Source organism: Pocillopora verrucosa, chromosome 13 (assembly GCF_036669915.1).
Source record: "Pocillopora verrucosa isolate sample1 chromosome 13, ASM3666991v2, whole genome shotgun sequence".
Lineage (NCBI taxonomy): Eukaryota > Metazoa > Cnidaria > Anthozoa > Scleractinia > Pocilloporidae > Pocillopora > Pocillopora verrucosa.
The window spans coordinates 2,008,794-2,031,898 of NC_089324.1; the positions used below are offsets into that span (position 1 = coordinate 2,008,794).

The 23,105-nt window shown below is 38.7% G+C and overlaps 4 protein-coding genes across 4 annotated transcripts; 1 reads left to right on the forward strand and 3 right to left on the reverse strand.

Annotated features, from left to right (window-relative positions):
• Positions 1-69: 69 nt before the first annotated feature.
• LOC131773635 (death-associated protein 1 homolog) lies at positions 70-1,690 on the reverse strand. Its single transcript, XM_059089571.2, has 3 exons — positions 1,532-1,690; positions 1,309-1,417; positions 70-729 (listed from the first exon to the last, which is right to left on the reverse strand). Exons 1-3 carry the CDS (start codon positions 1,650-1,652, stop codon positions 555-557), a joined length of 405 nt encoding a protein of 134 aa, XP_058945554.2. The 5' UTR covers positions 1,653-1,690; the 3' UTR covers positions 70-554.
• A 303-nt stretch (positions 1,691-1,993) lies between these two features.
• LOC131773634 (uncharacterized) lies at positions 1,994-20,676 on the forward strand. Its single transcript, XM_059089570.2, has 10 exons — positions 1,994-2,842; positions 4,083-4,675; positions 5,217-5,472; positions 6,295-6,493; positions 6,924-7,167; positions 8,574-8,714; positions 9,750-9,953; positions 10,268-10,420; positions 19,124-19,363; positions 19,768-20,676. The coding sequence occupies exons 1-10, from the start codon at positions 2,067-2,069 to the stop codon at positions 20,058-20,060; spliced, it is 3,099 nt and encodes a 1,032-aa protein (XP_058945553.2). The 5' UTR covers positions 1,994-2,066; the 3' UTR covers positions 20,061-20,676.
• Positions 10,445-12,395, reverse strand: LOC136277682 (uncharacterized). Its single transcript, XM_066160136.1, has one exon. It carries the CDS (start codon positions 12,315-12,317, stop codon positions 10,764-10,766), a length of 1,554 nt encoding a protein of 517 aa, XP_066016233.1. The 5' UTR covers positions 12,318-12,395; the 3' UTR covers positions 10,445-10,763.
• LOC136277683 (uncharacterized) lies at positions 14,711-17,536 on the reverse strand. The gene is made up of 2 exons (XM_066160137.1): positions 17,474-17,536; positions 14,711-17,198 (listed from the first exon to the last, which is right to left on the reverse strand). The coding sequence occupies exon 2, from the start codon at positions 17,163-17,165 to the stop codon at positions 15,615-15,617; it is 1,551 nt and encodes a 516-aa protein (XP_066016234.1). The 5' UTR covers positions 17,166-17,198; positions 17,474-17,536; the 3' UTR covers positions 14,711-15,614.
• Positions 20,677-23,105: the final 2,429 nt, after the last annotated feature.

Sequence of the window (23,105 nt, forward strand, 5' to 3'; positions counted from 1 at the left end):
ACTAATAGCTCTATTACACTGTGGCCAAAACTTGCATGTAAATGTAATATATAGCAAAAAATAACTGAGTCCCATTGTTATTAATTTTATTCATAGTTATTTATTTAATTATTGAGACATTATGTCAGCAACATACTTCAATTAATTTTCTAATTTTGAAGAAAAGGATAAGAGTTGAATAACAATAATTTTTTTTTAATTACATTCATGAGACACATCAGCTTTCTTTGGTATTTAACTGGATGAAGTGAAGTGTGCAGAAAGTCTTACTTTAACAGTCTATAACAGAGATGTCAACAACTTTGAAAGTTTTTAAAATGTCTTAAGTTTCAGATCACAGAATGCCAGCTAGAACAAACGAAATGAGATAAAATGGTTGAAAATTACTGAACAAATTTACCATTTGAACTCAAAGTAGTCTTGCATAAAACAATAGGAAAGAAAAATATAGTTGCCACCAAACATGAACATTTTTTTGTTTATAACGAGTTGACACCCAGAAACTAACCCTACGATAAAATTCATTTCTCTGGTTAGATTCAATTTTAAAAGCTCTACTGCTTCCTTGGTTGTTGAATGTGCATTGCTGCAGTCTTTCCTGCGCCACCTGCTGGTCGTTTTTCATGTTGTGGCATGGGCTTCTCATGAGCCACCTTAATAGCATCTGCCTTAAAATCTGCATTCCCCTTTGTCAATACCCCTGAAACAATAACTTTCTGATCAGAGGCCCTGAAATAAAATTCGACAATTGTTAATTCTTTTCATCAACAAGTGAGTACTATATATCTTTCAAGCAATATCACAAAATAGGGAAAAGTAGACTAGAATTCTGTACACTTTTCTAAATCAAAGTAGTCAGTCTGGCTATGAAAATCAAAACATATCAAACACATAGCCTCAGCTGAACAAATTTTAGCTGCTTGAAGAAACATGTCTGCTAAATGCTCCAAAACTCAAAACTACTCTTTAAGTTCTTAGCGAGATATTTGCCGTAAACTTTAAAATATTTATCATCATGGCTATAATTAACTGTAACGCAACACAACAACAATTTGGCAAAATAGTCACGCAACAAACGTGAAACACGGCACGTGGGGAAGGGACAGAGAGCGCTCGAGTTAAAATTCGCAAGAATTATTTCACAACCTTTAAAAATCCTTTTCTCGGAACAATGAAATGAATTATGTATAGTTGAAACGTTAAAATTTTTGGTGAAAGTTGTACGGTGTACGCAAAACTTCGGAAATTATTCGTTACACGTATCTGTACATGAGAGGACGAAACTTGTACACACATATGGGGACTCACTTTTCTTTAGGCTCTGCAAATTCTTCCTCCTCGGCTTTCTCCTCAGGTGTTGGTGCTGGATGCTGAGATTGATGATGCTTTGAAGTTATTCTCATTCCTCCTGCTTTAACTACAAAGATTTTAATAACAAAATATATAATAATTAGCGAATTTTAGCGACCGTCTCTTTTCATGTACGCGACCCAATAACAAATTTGTTTTCAGAAGAAAGTTTTCAACAGACCTGCTGGCGGATGACCAGCTTTTAATTCTTTATCTTTATCTTTCGGAGGTGACGACATAGTGAATAAAGACAAATTTGAACTCCTCGTTTCTAATTTAGTTTGCGTGAAATGTCCGTGCATTAGCGAACCCAAATAAAATTACGCGAAGAACTCACCAGCTGAGCTTAATCACGAGGGAGTTTATGCGATTTGTGATTGGTCCTTTCATGTTGCACATGTGACGACAAATAATAATTCTAAATAGAAGTCAACAGAGATCTTACCCTAATCTTTGCGTAAAACACATCACTTTTAATTTCAGAATAAAAAAAATTCAGCGTAATTCGTTTACAATAAGCCGTATCAGGCCCTAAATTCGAAGAAAAAAAAAAATTATTAAACTGTGCCTCCCCTCCCATAAGGAAAAGTTTACTAGTTCCAGTAGTTACGAATAACCTAAACAAGTAACGCCTTGTCGAAATGCAACGTTCTCTGTGTATTTCCCCGCCACGCGTTATTTTTGTCTTCTTTTTTCTTTTAACTTAGCGACTCAAAATGCGGTTAATTAGCCACTTGACCCAATTGTTTATTTTTTTAAACGTAATATCTTTTATTGATTTTTCTGTGAGCTCGAAATCGAAAAAGAGTTCAACTTCGTCGTCGTCGTCGCGGGATTTCTTGGAAAAGGAAGGTAAACAATGGTCGAAAGTGTCCTGCAAAAACATCAAAAAAGATCACATCATGAAACTTAGAGCCAAGAAATCAACTGACCAGCTAATGTCTTGCCTTATAAAGGCTTTGAAAGAGTCAAATGATGCCTTTTTATGGAGTGTTCTTGGGGAGTCATATCAGAAATTACAAGCTAACACTAAAGCAGCGAACACATGCTTCAAGGAAGCTTTAAAGCGAGGGGGAAAATTGTCAAAATTTATACCGAAGTGGCACTTCATTGGACCATTTGTTATTGGCAAGGGAGAGGTCGATGGAGATCCTGTGGAGGAGTGGGGTGGGATCAAGAATATCTCGCAGTACAGATGGGATAAAAAATTTTTTCTGTATTCGGAGCTGGTGCCTGGAGGAGAGGTAAAGTGGATGGAAGTCAATCAAAAAACAGGTACCGAACCGGTAGCTGTCGCACCACCTGTAAACTGGAATGATTTAGTGATGTCCTTACAATCAATGGGAATAACTGAATGGCAGGGATGGGTCCTAGGAGATTTTTTTGTCAATGAAGATGATGCCACAGTACTGGTGCAATGCCTTGGAGTGCATACTGTATATATTGATGATTCTGTCTTGACAGGAGATGTGTACAGAAGAGATCAGTTTTGGTGAGATAGCTGGTATTTCATTATTGTTATTGTGAACCCTAAATTCTCCTTACAGCATCACTGTTGAAAAAGCATCTGGGTCATGAGAAATAAGGAAATGATCACTAACTAAAATAGCAACTGGTTATTAACCCTTTACACTTAACTTCAGTATGCATATTCTCCATACAGTTCTCTAAACATTTTCTAAGTGCTGACAAGGAGAATTTGTTTAACAATCAAGAACTTCTTTAGTTGGTGATCATTTCCTTTATTCTTGTGACCATAATGTTTTCTTCAAGTTGATAATGTAAGGAGAAATTAGATACTTGTCACTCCGAGGGGTTAAAACTGTATATGAAATGAATGGAGAACAGTTTTGAGAATGTGCTTACACATGTTGAGGTTAAATGGTCTAATCTGCTCCTAATCATTTAAAAAAGACTTAAGAATGATTTTAAGCATAAACAAACTCTGTTTCACCATCATCACTATTGTAAGCAGACACTGTTTTGCCATCATAACCATCATAACCATCATTAGCAAAGTATTAAGATCTCAAGTTAACCCTTTAACTCCCATGAGTGATGAAGACAGAATTTCTCCTTACAATATCAACAAGCAGACAAGTGGTGAGAATAAAGAAATATATCAATTTGGGGATAATTAGTAGATCCAATACTAAATTCTCTGAACTAACATCAAAACAAATTGTATGGTTGACAGTAAAGAGAATTACAAATTTGATCTGGGAGTTAAAGGGTTAAATGTCCCATATCAATATGGTGTTACCATTTTTCAACATACAAATTCTTCCTTTTTTATTGTTTTGCCAAAGAAATAATTTTTATAGTTAGACAAGACGAAGTGGAAGTTATTTTAGAGCTCTGTAGAAGTTTCAGTGCCACATGGTAATGTCAGTTTTAATTTTACTTACCACATTTTACTCTGAGTGTGTGCTTTCCTCTAGTTTTAACCCTTTAACTCCCATGAGTGACCAAGGCAGAATTTCTCCTTACAATATCAATACAATATCAAGCAGACAAGTGATGAGAATAAAGAAAAATATTAATTAGGAGATTATTAGTTGATCCAATACCAAATTCTCCAAACCAACATCACAAGAACTATATGGCAGATAGTAAGGTGAATTACGAGTGAGATCTTGGGAGGTAAAGGGTTAACTCAAAGTTAGTCTGAGAAGTGGGTTTAATTTTGAATTAATGTGGCTGAGATCTGACACTCTTCCATCCTTCTGTAGGTCATCTATTAAACTATCTCGTGGAATACATACCATAAAGCTTCGTCTCAGGACCAAGGGATCCATTGCATTCACATATACTATTAAACTTTTAGAGACAAAACAAACATTCCAAGTTTTATCTCCTTCGTTTTTACCTGATCTTGTTGATGGAAAGCTCTTCTCAACATTTATCTCAATTCCCATTAACAATTTACATAGCTCTAATTGGCTAAAAGTGACCAAAGTTTCTACAGTGAAAGAATCTTCTTCAAATCCCCAGTTTTCTGTGAGGCTGACAGCGGAGGACAAAGCTTTTGCTATAGCTCCCGGGCAAGTGCGACCAATTAAAGTCATTCTAGAATACAAAAATGGAAAGCAATATAACTTGGATGACGACACTTGTTCTGATGTGAAACTTTTATTAAAAATTAGCACCAATAAAGGACAAGATCAGAAGATTACAATAAATCTTAGATGCCGCAGAATAAGCCAATCATTTTTGTTTACATTTCTTGACCATGATGCTTCAGTTCAGCATGGTGCAGCCATTGTTCCCTTGGTGTCTTGCCCTTCAGGAGTCTGTCCTGCACTGCTGACTCTGCATGGTACAAGTAGGTGCAAAAAGAGAGTGTTTAAATGTTTAAATGCAAGATCTATTTTATGCAGTCAAATGCAATTTGCCCTTCGTTTGGTGCATTCTTGCATGTGCTTTGAGCATGAACTTGCAGTGTTGTGAGGAGTGGGAGCTCTTCATCCAGGCAGTTTTCCCCAATCCTCTCTCCCTCTTTCCACTGTTTATTCACTGTGACAGGTGCCTGTTTCCCTTTCCTGTGTGGGGGTTCATGACTAGGTTGCCAGGATTTGCCAGCCGTGGAAGAAATCTCCATCTAGAAGCTGGCTGTCAATAGTGGAAGCTCTTGGATGTTTCAGGCACTCAGCCTCCACTTAGCGATGCAGTTATACAGAATTACTTGGTCAAGTGTCTAATATTCTGGACTCAAGATCAAGAGGTCTAAGTAAATACTCTGACTATGATAATTTTAGGGTTGGATCTAGGGATTTTTGAAAGGTTGGGGATTTTTCTTCACATTATGGCTCAAATCAGCCAAGAAATATAGCAAGTTGAAGTAGTTATTCACCTTCCTCTTGCAGCTGTGCCTCCACAAAATCAGGCTGACAGCTACAAACGCATGGAGAAGGGGAAGTGGGTGTTTGGTGTTGACCATCTGTGGCTTGTGGCACCCACCAGACATGGGGCTCATAACTGGGAGGGGCCTGGAGAGCTTACAGCCATGATGGCCCTTAGAAGCTTAGCCAAGCTCACAAAAGATGCTCCATGGATTGGACCTCAAGCTGATGCAAACCAAGTTGTGTTTGCAGGGCATTCCATGGGTGGACATGGAGCATGGTAGGACGTTTAACAATTGTGAAATACTTGTGGAGATAAGGGATAAATTTTAGATCCTATCAAGGGGTTGTGGGAGGTGCAATGGCTGTTGTGTTACCATGCTGGACTGTAAAAGTGAAAGGGTTAGTTTTGAACTTTCAGTGGCTAGGGTCATTGCATGGTACTCTTTAGTTTTTTTGTCCCTAGCGTCTCCTGCACCCTGGGGTACAACCAGAATCAGAAATTTTTCTCAGGTGAATTTGACTAACTACTGGGTTTACCTGTTATAGACAAGCAGATCAATATGGAACTAGTAACAAAGTACTCCAAGAAGCTGTGGTGAAGTCCTCAGTTTCTGCTCCCCAACACAATCTGATTAGTTTCCAACTTCCCATCCACCACATGCAAACAAACCACACTTAAAGGTTTACATTTCCGTATGATTTTATATTCCCTTCACTGGATTTAACAAGGTTTTTCTCTAAAAACTGACAAGCACATGCTCTTCAAAAATTACAATAAACCCATTCATGTAAAATTGTATGAAACCTACTCCTATTGTTTGGACATCATCTTCCACTGCCAATCTCTGTCACTCTGGGCTTACATTCTACATTCGCTTCTGGTCAGTGATTAGTAATCAAATGATCAAGACAAACATAAACAACAAGAATAGCAACAATTTGACAAAGCTTTGTGTTATTGGAACAAGGAGCAGTCACAGACTACCCCTAGCTGCTCTATGTTACAGGAATAGTTGGATAAACTGCAAGCTGTGGCTATGAGCTATGAACTTCAACAAGGCCACTGAGTTCCCTCTTCTCCACTTTTTTTTTCCATCAGGCAGCTTGGTACCCACTATCCAGACAATGCCCTGGCCTTAGTTTCAGCAGCTGGTTGGATCAAGAAAGAAGATTATGGAGACTCCAACTTGTTCTTCCGTCATGACATCAGTACAAGTCACACCTCTCCTTCAGTGAAGAGTATACTAGAGGCTTGTACTGCAGAAAATGATGCTGATAAGCATGTAACAAATTTACATGTAAGTTTCCAGTTTTCAGCGTCTCTCATTTGGGTCTAATGGTATGGCTCTCTAGCCTTAAATCAATTAAATGATCTCAAACAAAAAATTTATACCACAAAATTACCAATGAGAACCATATTGTAAAGCATATTAAATGGTACCACATGAAAGAACTGCCCACTAGCCTAATTGTTTGTCAATGAGTGGTCACATTTTTGGGTTTCATCCATAGACATAAATTTTAGAACCATCTTCTACAGTATAAATAAACAGTACAACTTGGGAGTACTTTGTATAAGTAACTTATAATTGAATTGTTACACGCACCCAAGGATTTTATCCACAGTTTCAAAGTTAGATCCACCTTGTGCACTCCAACTTGTAGTTTTTTGGCAAGTACTGTATGATTCAGGAGTAAAGGAAGATAACATCCCAATTTGATTTCCAGGGAGTGCCAGTTATGATAAGGATTGGAGCAGCTGATAGGACAGTGCATCCTTATTTCACACGTCGCATGTTCCGTCATTTGCGGGAACAGAGGACCAATGTCACTTACTCTGAGATAGCAGACAAAGAACACTGGTGGTGGGATACATACAAGACAAATGATGGAGGCGTCGTGAATGATCCAGTCATAAGAAAATTTGCTGTTGACCATGCAAAGAATGCTGCTGTCATCTCTCCTGTTGCAAGTTAGAAATTTCAATTTGAGGTTTTTTTTTTCTTTTGACAATATCAAAGTATTTCACTATAAAAAATTGCGATAAAACATTTCTTAAAATCATTTCAAGATTAAAAAAAATTGCTAAAAAGCGACGACGTTTCGACGTTAGCTGAACGTCATTATCAAGTCAAAATAAGTTAGTGATTTTTGGTCTATAAATACTAAAAAAAAAAACAACAACAATAGCCGACATAATCTGCATCGCACAGATCACATGAAAAATTGTAAACAACACACTGCTTATTAACAATTGACGGCTTGATTTCTTTGGGTCTGAGGTCTTGCCCCAATTTCTTGCTCACGAAAACTGGTTGCAAAGTAGGGCCAATCTTATGGCTAAGATCGCGTAACCGCTTACGAACCGCATTAGCGGCCACTTGATCTTTAAAAGGAAGACTAATTCTTACTGTGCTACTATCATCATTGTTTCTTTCTGCTTTGTTCGCTGAGGAATTTAGAAAAAGAAACTTTTTGAGAGCAGAATCAATAACACTCATTGGATATAGTCAAGGCGACTAAATATAGAGCGCAACTTGGCACATTCTGCATTGAAAGTCTCTGTTGTAGACGTGCATATTCCTTGTCGTCTACAACAGAGGCTTTCAATGCAGAATGTGCCAAGTTGCGCTCTATATTTAGTCGCCTTGTTTACAATTTTTCATGTGATCTGTGCGATGCAGATTATGTCGGGTATACAGCCCGACACCTTCATCAACGCATTGCTGAGCACAAAAATTCGGCAATCGGTAGACATTTCTTAGAAGCTCATGGTAACAACAACCTTTTGAGAGAAAGTCAATTCATGGTTTTAAGAAAGTGCCAGAGCAAATTTGATTGCTTAGTATTTGAAATGCTCTTCATCAAGAAACTTAAGCCCAATTTAAATATTCAGACGGACTCCATACGTGCGAAACTCTTTGTTTGATATTTTCTCACGTTACAATTTTTTAATCAGCTATTGTTGTTGTTTTTTTTTTTTAGTATTTATAGACCAAAAATCACTAACTTATTTTGACTTGATAATGACGTTCAGCTAACGTCGAAACGTCGTCGCTTTTTAGCAATTTTTTTTTAATCTTGAAATGATTTTAAGAAATGTTTTATCGCAATTTTTTATAGTGAAATGCTTTTCAAAATCACTTCTTGTTCGTAATATCAAAGTAATAATATTGATCAAAGCTAAATAAATGAAAAATGTTTTGAACCAGTTTTTTTGTCGAGTGATTGTTTGCTTTATTTATTTAATAGTATTCAAATTAATTTTATTATTTGATTGGGCTATACTATTGGGCTTGAGGTAGACTTCAAGTTATTTTGATGCACATCAAAAACATAACAATTACTTTATTAAATTGTTCTACTTTTTTCATTGAGGTCACTGTGAGAAAGATGGAGATTGCAGCTCAGCTGATACAACAGAGAAATACAAATCCTTTTCTGCCCAAACAACAGATCGAAACACTGCAGGAAATGGGAAGTTTCAGCTTACTGTGTATAACCCAGTTGCAAACACAGGTTAGAAGCTGAAGTATATCATTTTAGAAGTATTGCTTTCCAAGGCTAAAGATTGAAAGTTCTCAGTCTTTTAATTGTTGATTAGATTCATGGTAAATTCTCATTACCCTCCCTCTCTGATGAGCCGTTTTCTCTAATAAGCTCCTTGTGTAGAGGTTCAAGCTTCTAACAATCCCCTCTTTGATTACCCCACCCCCCTGTTTATAGCTTCAAGTTTCTAATAAGCCCCCTCTCTGATGATCATCTTATTGAAAAGCTACAAATTGATTTAAAAAGCTTCCTCTCTAACAACCTCCCTGGTCTGGAGCTACAAGTGTCTACTAAGCCCTCCCCCTTCTAATAACCCCCCTTAGTCTGGAACTTCACGTTTCTACCAAGCCCCCTCCCCTCATATTAACCTGCCTTAGTCTGCGGCTACAAGTTTCTACCAAGCCTCCTCCTTCTACTAAGCCCCTGCCCCTCATAATAACCCCCTAAGTCTAGGGCTACAAGTTTCTACCAAGTCCTCCCCTCCTCCTTTTAATAACCCCATAGTCTGGGGTGTCAACTTTCTTCCAAAGCTTCTTCTCTCATAACCTCTTTAGTATTAAGAGCTACATATTTCTACCAAGTCTTCCCCTCTAATAACCCCCCTTAGGATAGAGCTACAAGTTTCTTCCAACACCTCTCCCTCCTCCCTCATTTAATAACACTCTTTAATAACACTCTTAGTCTGGGGCTTCAAGTTTTAAAAAAGCTCCCCCTCTCTATCAATGCCCATAATCTAGGACTTCAAGTTTCTATCAAGCCCCCCTCTCTACTAACCCCCTTACTTTAGAGCTATTAGTTTTTACACTGTTCTCCTTTTCCAATGATCCCTCCCCTCAGATAAGCCCCTCCCTTACATTAGTCCCCCTTGACAACACCCCTCTGGAATCCTTTGAAGCCCCACAGGGGGATTATTATTTCATTTACCCTCACAATTGAAAAAATGACCTTGAACAATGGTACATGGTATTAAATAATGGGATTATATGCTTTTTGCTCATCTTCCAGGTTTGAGAGGTGTGCGTGTTATGCAACAGATTATTCCTTTCCGTAAAAGTTCAATTGAAATTTTCTTCAGTTCAAATTTGGTTGTCCTGACCACTGTAAATGTAGCAAGGATCTGCCTTAAAGAGCCCTCCATATCTCCTGTGTCATGGCATAAAAGATCAGTTGAGGTCGACGGAACTGTGGTCAGTGGTATGAAATATCAAGGTAAGTTGATTCAATTGATGCATTTGGATAAATTGTTGGTCCTGTGTTTAGTGAGGTAGACTTTAAAATCAAGAGGTCTGGGTTCTAGCTCTAGCCAGGTTAGGGTATTGTGTTCTATGTGGAGACACTTTACCCTCTAAGTGCATTAAAAGTTCTTGCAGTATTGCAAATCGTTCTTGTGCTTAGCCCTTTTTTTCGTCGTAATTGAAGCCTTTAGATTTATATGTGAAGAGCCACAAATCTAGGCCCTTTCTTTTGGCCAAGCTTAGAATCTTATGTGACTGTTTTCTTTTTTTCTTTCCTGTACTGCACAGCTGGCCAAGAATGTGTTATTTCTCTGTGCAAATCTGATGTTAACTCATGGGAGTCCTGTCACGATACAATGTTTGAGTCCAAAATTGTGAGAGGCCCAGCCAATATGGGTCCTGCCAGGAGGGTTGCCGAGGGACCTTTTCTTATAGTTACAGGTGAGCACATATCATAGCAAACCATTTTCTAAAGCAGTATTTTAATGCATAATATTGTTTACTTATAAACAACTGTAGAATACTTTGTTGTCGCTACTTATTATAAAAGTGATTCCTACCGAAAAAGACAAAATAACAAATCCAGTATAAGCTCCATTTTACCCCATAACATGTAATTTTCAACGTAATTTTCTCTGGGTTCTCTGTATTTTTTCATCTGATTAAACTATGACAACTGTTCAAAGAAATGGGTACCCTTTTTGCCTGCCTTTCTATGCTCATGCAAAGGAGTTTAGACATGAACGGCTATGAAGGAGCCATTCAAAAAATGAATACTCTTTTGCTAATGCCAAGGAGTCTCAACATGTATATGTTTGAACATCAAGTTTACAACAACCACAGCAAAAGGACCAAAGAAGGTTAGCACCAGAGTCCAGAGAGAACTGACCTCTTTACCGAGCACACGAATTCCGGAGGAACATGAATCTTTGAAGTAAGCTTTGAAATCTTCTTTGTCTTGGCGTGTGTCGAAGATTTTCGTATTGGTTTCTTGGTCACCATAATCACTGTCCTGCACCAGCTCTACAATCTCTTCCAGGCACCTCTTGAGAGCAGACATCTTGCACAGTGGGATGGCGTACAAGACCACGTTTTGGGTGATGTCAAGAACAGCGGTGATGACGATCTCTTTTGTCTTTATTCTATACTGATCGATCACAATCTTGGTACCAGGAGGTAGTGAGCGAGACAATCCATTTCCTGTATTCGGGAAGGATTGATTGCCCTGGTTAATAAGCACGAAAACATACGGGTAGGAGTGTTTGCCGGTCAATCTGTGAGGAATGGCTTTAATGATATCTCCATTGAGGCCCAGGGTTTGTAGATTGGTCGTTGTTGAGCTTGCGGTTATGTAATACGTTGTGTCGTTCTTGGTTATAACAGTTTCGACTTTTTCCACGATGGAGAAAATCTCCAAGGATGTCGCCAACAGGAGCATTGTGATGTACAGGGCCAAGAATACTTCAAACGCTTTCTCTGTATCTCTGATGAGATTTCTAATCCTTTTAGCTTGATTCCTGGCCAATTCTTCTTTAGGATAATGGCGAGTTTCTAGCCTTCTTCTAAAATTGTATACTTCGCAGTTGAGAAAGAACAGCAGGGTCAGGAACGCGTAGAACACTGGTAGAGCGAATGCACGGTGCACGATGAAGAACACTCCATCCAAAACAACTTGAGGATGTGGAAAGGTCTCATTTTTATTTGAGATATTTCCATGTTGGACCTTTGGTTCCACGGGGATGATTTCAGGAATCAACATCTGCGAAACGTGTAATCCGAGTGGTAGGCAGAAAAGAAATAGAAAGGACGCAACGACAAACGGTAAGATGGAACTGGACGAGGCTCTTTGTCTGACATCTTCTTTGGTGATGGTCAGCTTCTTCAGGAGTTCCTCAAAGTTTCCCATCAGGAAAAATATCAGACCTGTGTGATGATTCGCGATCCAGCTAAAGCCATAAGCCATATTCTTGATGTCTGTTAGCGGACACAGCCAGTCGACCTCTTGCAAAGTTCGCAACCCCATAAAACCCATGGAGTACACGAAGAAAGCCCACATAAATACAACCACTATGGCTTGCCACGCAGCGTACAGGAAACGACAAACATTAGTCGTCGATGGTGTCCAATTCAGTTTAGATTCAAGGTAAAGGCGAACTGGCTCAAACCACTGCCCTGTAGCGACGAAATACCAAACAACAAAAGGATGCAGCAGCGTATGATTGTTATTATCCTGTGCGGCTTCTGTTGTTTGGGCTATACTACGCGGATCGAGGTTAAAATTTGCACCTCCATCTTCTGCTTTATACCCCTGATTTTCTCTTCCACGGAGTTTCTCCATTATAGCGGTCTTTTAGCTCTTTTCTATCCGGCTGTAAATACAAATATATTGCTTTATTAAGACAGTAGAATTCTTTTGTTCCGCACAGTTTGTTTCAAGGGAAACCCCCCTTTTCCACTCGCGAGACGTAATTGGTCGAGTAAAAATGATTCGTTTTCTTAGAAAAAGAAAGTCAGTGAACCGTAGAAGGTCCCTTCATAGAGACAATGCGAATTGACATACATGGTCAGTGGACGTCTCTGGAAAGTAAAGTCGGTTAATATCAAAAAGGAAAACTACGGTGCTATTTTAGGAGTTTCTTAACCGTTCGCTATCGTTGTTTATTGCTCATCTATCGAAACTGAATGAATACATGAGAGGGTTACATTGGTCGCTCTGCGAAATTCACGAAAATGTGAGCGTTGTGCACGGTCAACTTGAATTTTGCTAAGATGTTTCGTGAATCAACGATAACAATCGCCAGTCAAGGGTTTAAGTAATTGTTGTATGTTCTCGTGACTTATAAGTTTGATAGATGGGCGCGTGTAAGTCACAGGATAGTTACGAGACACGCTGGATCAACTTCTCTTTGTGTTGATCTTTCCGAGGTCATGAACTGGCTGAACATCAAAATGAAATGCATTTTCATGAATTGTCAAGGTAATTGCTGTATTTTCTCGTGACTTATAAGTTTGATTGATGGTAAGTCACAGGATAGTTACGAGACACGCTGGATCAATATCTCTTTGTGTTGATCTTTCCGAGGTCATGAACTGGCTGAACATCAAAATGAAATGCATTTTCATGAATTGTCCAGGTAATTGCTGTATTTTCTCGTGACTTATAAGTTTGATTGATGGTAAGTCACAGGATAGTCACGAGAGAAGCTGGATCAATATCTCTTTGTGTTGATCTTTCCGAGGTCATGAACTGGCTGAACATCAAAATGAAATGCATTTTCATGAATTGTCAAGGTAATTGTTGTATTTTCTCGTGACTTATAAGTTTGATTGATGGTAAGTCACAGGATAGTCACGAGACAAGCTGGATCAACTTCTCTTTGTGTTGATCTTTACGAGGTCATGAACTGGCTGAACATCAAAATGAAATGTATTTTCGTGAATTGTCAAGGTAATTGTTGTATTTTCTCGTGACTTATAAGTTTGATTGATGGGCGCGTGTAAGTCACAGGATAGTCACGAGAGAAGCTGGATCAACTTCTCTTTGCGTTGATCTTTACGAGGTCATGAACTGGCTGAACATCAAAATGAAATGCATTTCATGAATTATGAATCAAGTAGCATACTTGCTAAAGGAAGTAAAGCACGATAGATACATTCGTTACTGGTTTTTTCCTATATTTTTACATATTCTGTTGCCCAATTAGCAGAATCGCACCTCATCGTTCAATATTTGAGTATCTTACAGTGAAAAAGACTGAGATTAATTCTCGGAAATGTAAACTTGGCAAACTGTCAAACAAACAAATAAACGGAATTACACAAAAAAAAGAAGACTGAAAAACGAAATTTCGAGAAAGGAGTCAATTAAGAAATGCTGACTGATGCATTTTCTTTCTGTGTGGCGTTGTGTGACGAGTTCAATTAAACTAATGGAAAATTTGCGAGATATTGTGCATTTTGCACAACATATTTAGATCTTGTCGGCCGTTTGTAATCCGTGTGCTCCTTTCAACCGTTTTACCTCTAAGAATGACTTCATGTAATTTCTCCCAACAATATCCCTCCTGTATCAAACATTAAGATAACGAGAATAAAGGACATGATCACCAGCTAAAGAAGCTCTTGATTGTTAAATAAATTCTCCTTGTCAGCACCTTAGGAAATGTATAGAGAACAGTATGGAGAATATGCATACTGATGTCAGGGGGTAAAGGGTGAACACTGTGTAATATTTATCAGATAATATTATCTCTACTCTTTTTATGTTCTTTGTTAATTTTTGAATGTTAATTAACCATAGCAAACTTTTGTTGTATTTATTTAACACAAATATACTAATACTAGTTTTATGACATTAGAGCTAACGACTGGAAAACTGAATAGAAAGAACGACGAAGCTTGTTATTTATTTTTTTTGTTATCAGTGTTATCATTTGTTTAGAGTTGTTTTGGTTATTATTATTATTGTTTTTGTTTTTTTTTTTGTACGATTTTAAAGTACTTTACTAGCTATACACTGCCCCAACCTTTACCAAAGGTACAGAGTCCGCACCCACCCTCCCATTAAAACAAAATTTAATCGGTTAAAATGATTTGTTCATGTATGGCTTGTGAGTGCGAACTCGTTAGAGGCCCTGCCAATAGGGGCCCAGCCGCACGGATTGCTAAGGGACATTTTTTCGATAGTCACAGGTTAGAACACAAAATGGCCAATTATTCCACAAAGCAGTATTTTATTAAGAATAATTGTATTCGATTTAAAACTTGATCTATTCTTTTAAAAGTTAATTGTAAAGACATTTTTTACACTTTTTGTAGTATGTGATAAACCACTGGAAAACTTTTGAGATGCATTGCATCCTGCAAAGAATGAAATCTCTATTAGCGTACGCTACAATTATAGGAAAGCAGATCGTTTTTTTCACTATAAAGTTTCCTCTGTTAATCTTTTGACTCCTAAGAGTGACTAGCATCTAATTTCTCCTTACAATATCATCCCTGAACCACACATTAAGGTCTTGAGAATAAAAGAAATGATCCCCTACTAAAGAAACTCTTAATTGTTAAACAAATTCTCTTTGTCAGCACCTTAGAAAATATATAGAGAACAGTATGGAGAATATGCATACTGATGTTAGGTTGTAAAAGGTCTTAACTCTGTGAACCACATTGTTTTGGAGTGGATTGATCTTAAATCACCTTATGCACCTATCGTCGAGATTGAAAGTACATACATTACATTATTTACATTATTTGCAGTATTTACAATTTTTCCCATGGGTTTGCAAATATTACGGTTTTTTGTACAAAACTTACGTGTTTTCTTTCTTTTAATTTCAACTTAATTTTGTAAAGAAACGTTGCTTAGCAACGGGATCAGCTTTCGGTCCCATTCTCCTTTGGGATGTCACAAAACTCTCCCCAAAAACGGGTATGGAAACGGAGAAGTGTTGTGTGAGATCCCAACGAATAGTTTTTTCTTTCTTAACTGCCCTAATGTAATGTGACAAGCTTCCTTGACGCTCGCCCATGGTCTTATATCCTGCAAATTGTTGTCAGGGTTCACTATTTTTCAACTGCTTCAACTATGGCTGCTGTTCAAAGAAATGGGTACCTCGTTTTGCTTGTTTTTATGCTAATTCAGAGGTGTTTCAACATGTATATGTTTGAACATCAAGTTTTCAACAACCACAACAAAAGGACCCATGAAGGTTAGCACCAGGGTCCACAGAAAACTGACCTCTTTACCGAGCACACGAATTCCGGAGATGCATGTATCCTTGAAGAAATTTTTAAAATCTTTTTTGTCTTGCCGCGTGTGGAAGATTTTCATGTTGGCGTCTTGGTGATCATAATCGCTGTCTTGCACCATCTCCACAACTTCCTCTAGGCATCTCTTGAGAGCATGCATCTGGCACAGTGGGATGGCGTACAAGACCACGTTTTGGGTGATGTCAAGAACAGCGGTGATGAGGATCTCTGATGTCTTCATCCTATACTGATCGATCACTTTCTTGGCATGAAGTGACGAGGAGAGCGTTCTGCCTCCGCAACCCCCTGTTCCCGGTAAGGATTGATTGCCCCGGTTCACGAGCACGAAAACGTGCGGGAAGGAGTGTTTGCCGGTCAATCTGTGAGGGATGGCTGTGATGGTATTTGTATCCATCGTTTTCAGACTGCTCGTTGCAGCGCTTGCAGGGATAAAGTGCTCGACCGTATTGTTCACGGTTATGACAGTTTCCACTTTCTCCACGATGGAGAATATTTCCAGGGCTGTCGTCAACAAGAGCATAACGATGTACAGGGTCAAGAAAACTTGAAACGCTTTCTCTGTATCTCTGATGAGATTTCTCATCCGTATGGCACGTTTCCTAGCTTGGTGTTCGCGAAGATAATTGTGATCTTTTAGCTCTTCTGTAAACTTATTTACTTCGCAGTTGAGAAAGAAGAGCAGGCTCAGGAACGCGTAGAACACTGGTAGAGCGAATGCACGGTGCACGATGAAGAACACTCCATCCAAAACAACTTGAGGATGTGGAAAGGACTCATTTGTAACTGAGATACTTCCATTTCTGATCTTTGGCTCTACGGGGATGAAATCAGGAATCAACATCTGCGTAACGTGTAATCCGAGTGGCAGGGCGAAAAGAAACAGAAAGGAAGTCACAACAAACTTGAGGATGGGACTGGACAAGTATCTTCGTCTGACATCTTTTTCAGTAATGGTCAACCTTTTTAGGAGATCCTCAAAGTTTCCCATCAGGAAAAATATCAGACCTGTGTGATGATTCACGATCCAGCTAAAGCCATAAGCCATATTCTTGATGTCTGTTAGCGGACACAGCCAGTCGACTTCTTTCAAAGTTCGCAACCCCATAAAACCCATGGAGTACACGAAGAAAGCCCATATGAATAGAACCACTATGGCTTGCCACGCAGCGTACAGGAAACGACAAAGTTTAGTCGCTGATGGTGTCAAGTTCAGTTTAGATTCAAGAAAAAGGCGTACTGGGTCAAACCACTGTCCTGTAAAGACGAAATACCAAACTGCAAGAGGATGCAGCAGCGTATAAATCCTACCATCTTGTGGGGCTTCTGTTGTTTCATGCGGATTGGATGTGAAATTTTCGCGTTCACTTTCCTCTTCATCAGTCTGCGTTCCCTTTGGAATGAGTCTTTTCGACATTATTAGCGTTTCTTTTAGCTCTTTTCTATCCAGCTGTAAATACAAATACGTTGCGTTATTTAGTAGAGTTCTTTTGTTCTGTAGTTTGTTTGAAGGGAAACCCCCTTTTCCACTCGCGAGACGCAATTAGTCGAGTAAAAATGATTCAGTTTCCTAGAAAAAGATAGAGACAATGCGAATTGACATACATGGTCATTGGATACCTCTGGAAAGTAAAGTCAGTAAATATCAAAAATGAAAACTACGTTGCTATTTTAGGAGTTTCTTAACCGTTCGCAATCGTTGTTTATCGCTCATCTATTACTAACGTTTCTTTTCGCTGCCTTTAGCTTGAAAATACAGATCTGCTGTCTCAACGCTCTTTTGTTTACAACCGTTCTCTGAGGAGTAATCCCCTTGTTTGACTCTCGAAAAGTGATTGGTCGATTTAAAATGAGTCGTTTTCACAGAAATATAGAGCCAAAAAACGCTTAAATATGTTATCGCAAGTAAACTGCGTATTGAAAGGTGAACATTTATGATGAATGTTACTGCATCGTTACACTAAGGTTTGAATTTTGCTCAAGAGTTGCGAGAGGCAACAATATTGCCAAAGTTTCTCCGATATGCGGGATACATTTTATCAAATTGTTTTATTTGCTTAAGCTCGATAGGAATCTACGGGCGAGCCATGGGTTAGTCACGAGACAAGCTGGATCAACTTCTCTTTGTGTTGATCTCTATGGGGTCATGAACTGGCTGGAATTCAAAATGAAATGCGTTTTCATTTAATTTGAATCAAGGAGCATAGTTGCTTAAAGGAAAGCATGATAGATAATCTACAAATGCTGTTTCCCAGCAATGTACGTCACAATATGGGACAGGATTTGAATATCTAATACAGGAGAAAACAGTTGATTCTAAGGAATGTAACCTTGAGAGATTGTCATACAACAGAGGAAAAAGTAAAGAAGAATGACAAACGAAATTCCTGGAAGTGGAGATTGTTGAAATTTAACGAGTTTTATCTCTCTCTGTGAAAAGTTATTTTGATCTGTCTGGCGTCATGTAACAATTTCTAGGAAATATTTGCGGTTCAGGTTTTCTTATCTGACGACGTGACCTTATTTGGTCGTGTGAGACGTTTCAAGTGTATCTGGTTGCTCTTTCAATCGTTGAACACCTCCTAATATTTTCGCAGCTCGGTACTGAAATATCCGCCTCTATTCGGCTCCACGCACTTCGATGAACAGTTTTAGTAAATAACAAACAGACGTCGAAAAAAAATAGTTTATTTCTGTAGATATGCCAAAAATGGTCGGAAATTAAATTTTTGACGCGTCATTTTTACTCTTCGGCTGCTTGGAGGCGAATTGTTATTGCTAATCGCTCCCGATCCAGTCAACGCGTGTGAAAAGCATCATTCACCTGTGTGATGTAAAATAACCTCTGACATTTACAATGTATCATGGTTGCTCCTTTTATGTTTGTTCTTTCTACTGTGATGTTATTGTACCATAGAAAACTGTTATTTTACCTTTTTTGGTAGAAAGTACCAGCAGTTATTTCTGACGCTATAAACACAGTGAATAGAGTCAGGTGGCACTCAAGAGAACTGTTGAAAGCGCACTTGCTATTTTTCATTTAGTTTATCGTTTTTATGTTGTTGTTGTCGTTGTTGTTTTTGGAAAGTTCTATACTAACTATACAATGCTCTCCTCTTTAACAAAGATACAATGTCCTTACCTTCCCACTCACGGAAACAACGCTTTAGTTGCTTAACCAAATTCCTAAAATATACCTACATGTTTTTACTGTGCACAGATAGAACAAAATATACAGCTCTTGGTTTTTAACCGAGGAATAAAGCTATGCTTTACTTGAAGTGCCATAATCCCTCAAAATTCACTTATGATTCGTCGTACGCTGCACTAACATATTTAGTCAGTGCCTTTAATTTTTCGCTTCCTCTTATTCAGGTACCTCATCTCAAGCGAATCACATTACCACAACCTTGAGGCAGTTTGCAGTGTATATAGCGAACCTCTTCTTTTTAACGTCTGACGCCTGGGTGCCAGTCGTTTCTGATACTGACTTAAACGAGGAAACCGCTGAACAGTATAACTTGATACTCGTTGGAAGTCCTCAAGAAAATTCTTGGATTAAACAATTTCACGAGAAAGTTCCCTTGAAGTACGAGAGTAACACTGTGGTTTTGGGTAAGTATTACGGAAAGTTTCTTGACAAATTGAATGCAGAGCCGTACATCGTCTTAGACGTGTTATTAATCAAGCAGCCCACAATACCAGAGCAACAACGGACAAAGCCACTTCCATTGAATGGGATGCTAGTGCAACGAAGGGTTACCCTCCTTTTACTCCTCCTCCCCCCTCCCAGGTCGTCTTATCCATGCTCCTGGGTGGAGGGGGTAAAATGACTTTCCCCAAGATGTCGAACCCAGACTCCTCGATCCAGATTCGAACCCGATTATCACTTGGTCACCGTGTCCCCTACATATTCCTTCCTCTACGTGAGATGCTCTTCAAAGCTTCGAGAAAGAAGGAATACAACCTCAAAAGGAAGATACTTGACGCTTTTTTTTAAAACATCTTTTGCCCGACAGGTCGTTGTACATTCTCCTCTCCCCAGACCGGCGCGGTTTTCCTGGCACCACACGCTGGCTCTCGCCTGGCATTAATTATTACTGGAAACTCCATTGATGGCATTCGAGACGCCGTGAGCCTGGCCACGCCCACGATTCCACCGATGACAAGATCGCCGTTTTCAAATATGGTTCCTGATTACGTTATAACCGGTCCGATGTTCCGTTCTCATGGGCCCGGTGGCTACCTTTGCACTGGATTTTGGAACAACCACTGGGGTTTTGGAAGAGAGATATCGTCATGTGTTTGTTGATCTGTGAAAGAGGCCGATAAGATGTACGTGTGTCACGCCTTCTTCAAAATAGTTGGTCACTCTTGTGTCACGCAATCTCCTGATCCTAAGTGAGGCCTATTAAGGAATGTGCGATTACAGTGGGTGATTAAATATATAAACAAATAGAATTCTGTACTAAGACGTCCACCAAGTGAATCTTCGTCTGGGAAAGAATTGAGTATTGAGTGTTGTGCTTTGAAGAACTTAGCGGAAATACTTTGATGCATAGATGAGAACCAAGCGACATATTCAACCCATGCATGACACAAGCTCCCGTTTTAAAACGAAGCTGGAGCCTCTGATATGAACACTGGTTTTTATTATCATGCCAAAAAAGCAATATTGATATTGGTGCTATATAAGTATTATTATAAAAAAGTCATTTTCGCAAGTAATTTGTTGGCACTTGGCCTCATTTCTAAAGTGAGGCAGTTTAAATTTAGGCTCGAGGCCATGGCGGACGAAAGAAAGCGTTCAACTTCATTTCGAAAGTGAGGTAGTTTGAATTCAGGACCGATGCCATTGCGGACGGAAGCAAGCGTTCAACCATTGTGTAATCACAAATGCAAAATAAAAAAAATGCGCTTTGCATTTTGCAATTTAGGGGTGATTTTTTTCTTTGTTTGATGATGCTAACTTTGCTGTGGGTTCTAGACTCTGGATTCTATGACTGATATCCACATGTCACAGTGTGAATTGAAAACTACTGATACTGGTATATATTAAATAATCTTTTAGCTAAACGCACAGGGAAAATTTTCTACGTTTCCCTTTAGCTTCCTGGTGCGACCTTTTTCGCGATTTCAAGCACGTGGGCTGGTGCGGAACCAGTCATCCTCAGCCCAGTCCCTTGACGTTCCCTCTCGCCTTGTTCCTTGCGCAAAATCTGGGAAGGAGGGGTGGAGAAAACTGAGTATATGTCCAACAGTTTATATCTAGTATATTGTTGTAGTGGGAGAGAAGATTGGGGACGAGTCATACATGTATTGCTGTCCACGTAATGCATTATTAATAGCCAATCAGAAACTAACTATCTTTCCGGTAATCGGCATTTCTCTTTTACTTAATGGACTCCGAAAAGAGATGCCCATTTGACGTCAAACTACATTGTTCTAATGTGTGATAGTTTCTGCCAGGTAACGAGGGACTGACGTATTTTCCCTTAAACTGAGTGGCACCTTCTCCTGGCGTAGCAGTATTCAAGGATCTAGCGGACTTAACGCATCGATATTTGTTCCCACAAACCCAAAGAGAAATTTTGCTTCTTCTGTTAAAGTTCAAGCCAAGGTGATTGATTTTTATTCACATCTTCTATAATAGGTTGATTTTTACACCGAAGATTGACACTGATTTCAGTCGGTCGAGCGGTGGGAACATAATTGCGTTTTCCTCGCACGAAAAACTTACTCGTTAAACTAGCCAGTTTGTTACTGGAGGTTCTATATAGAAATACGTATATATTTTCAAGAAAATTATCGTGAGTGATGCAAAGATTATTAAGGTGGTTCTTTACATGTATGAGAAAAAAACACGGTGATGGCTTTTTGGGTTAATATTTTTATAAAAAATAAGAAAAAAAACAACCCAAAAAATAGAAAAAGAACTCTACGTTAGGGTATTGAGTGGTATGTTCCTCGCACCTATGAGATAATCGCATTAGGGTATGTATCTTGCACCAAACAGATCGCCGCATTAAGGTTTGTATCTCGCACCAATCATATCACAGTAATGGGATATCTCGCACCAATCAGAGCGCTTCTCTTTCCTATGATGTCACGGAATCAAGAGTGACATTAACCAGAAATTGTAGGCTCATTTTGTAAGCATAATGGTAATAAGCTGTGAGAATCACGTCGCTTTAGTTCGAGATACATCGGGATTAGAAAGGTTGGCAAGTCATTTTTTGTATCATTTTGTATCATTTTTTTTGTATCATTTAAGTTAACAGGTGTTTTGAACCGCTCCTTTACTCACTGCGACCCAGCCAGACAACTTATATTCCATCTCGTGCTATGACCAAACATGCCCACTCATTACATTACATAACGTTGGGCATGCACGCGTTTGAATTTTATCCACCAGTTAAATTCCATTTCGCCATTTAGACTTCGCTCCATTACGTGTCATTTCCATGTAAAAAACTCTGCATTTTATCACGTATTTTAACCGCACAACCCAAACCAACTAAAAAAAAATCGCATAGATTTTTATTTTTTTGGCATTTTCTACCGATTAAATTTGCTTTTAGCTACTTTGAACGTAACTCCAAAGCGTTGTAATTCCTTGTAAAGAACCAGAAAGGAGCAAAGTACAGATCGGCAACAACCGAAAAAGGAGCCTCCTTCTTTTCAGTATATCTTCGTTTATTCAAAGAATGGAGATCGCAACATGTCGTTGGTTAGGGCCTATTTTAGATGAAATAGAATTTCAATTTGCTTTCCGTGGTGATATTACATGAAATTATATTTTTAAGGCAATTAACTGCTTTGATTTTTTTCTCTGACGGAGGAACAGCAGTAAGCGGCGTCTCCTTTGCAACTGTTGTTTGGTCTCGTCATTCAACGGTCATTACCGTGTCTCACCTCGACCCACCCGATCGAAAAAAAAAACTCTATAAGAGAAGCATGCCTATGTTTGAACTGATCTGTTGACTTCCTTTTCGAATGAGCCGCTCCCAAGTATTTCTTAGTTGAGTTAAAGACGTAGAGTAATTACTTGATTTCATAAGCGTATTTTCGCGAGCAGCGACTTTGATTTGGAAGAAAGTATTAATGTTGCATTGGAAACTTGTCTAGTTAAAGAAATTGGCGTGTAACTAAAATCTAAAATTCGATCCTTTTCACGATTTTTAGGTCTCTTCATGATCATCGCAATTTTGACTTGAATCAACTGTTTTCCTAATGTTCTGGAAACTCACATCCATTCCTTATAAACATGCCTCTTACACTGGATTAATTAGCGGCGGCAAGATAATCTCTTGGTGAAGAAGACAAGGGAAATTAAATATTTACAATCTAATTATCT

Coding starts and splice junctions, on each gene's coding strand:
- LOC136277683 (XM_066160137.1), bottom strand. CDS start 17,165: ATGTCGAAAAGACTCATTCCAAAGGGAACGCAGACTGATGAAGAGGAA.
- LOC131773634 (XM_059089570.2), top strand. CDS start 2,067: ATGCGGTTAATTAGCCACTTGACCCAATTGTTTATTTTTTTAAACGTA. Junction 8,715..9,749: donor TAACCCAGTTGCAAACACAG/GTTAGAAGCTGA, acceptor CTCATCTTCCAG/GTTTGAGAGGTGTGCGTGTT. Junction 10,421..19,123: donor ACCTTTTCTTATAGTTACAG/GTGAGCACATAT, acceptor CCTCTTATTCAG/GTACCTCATCTCAAGCGAAT.
- LOC131773635 (XM_059089571.2), bottom strand. CDS start 1,652: ATGCACGGACATTTCACGCAAACTAAATTAGAAACGAGGAGTTCAAAT. Junction 1,418..1,531: donor AGCTGGTCATCCGCCAGCAG/GTCTGTTGAAAA, acceptor AAATCTTTGTAG/TTAAAGCAGGAGGAATGAGA. Junction 730..1,308: donor TTTGCAGAGCCTAAAGAAAA/GTGAGTCCCCAT, acceptor ATTTTATTTCAG/GGCCTCTGATCAGAAAGTTA.
- LOC136277682 (XM_066160136.1), bottom strand. CDS start 12,317: ATGGAGAAACTCCGTGGAAGAGAAAATCAGGGGTATAAAGCAGAAGAT.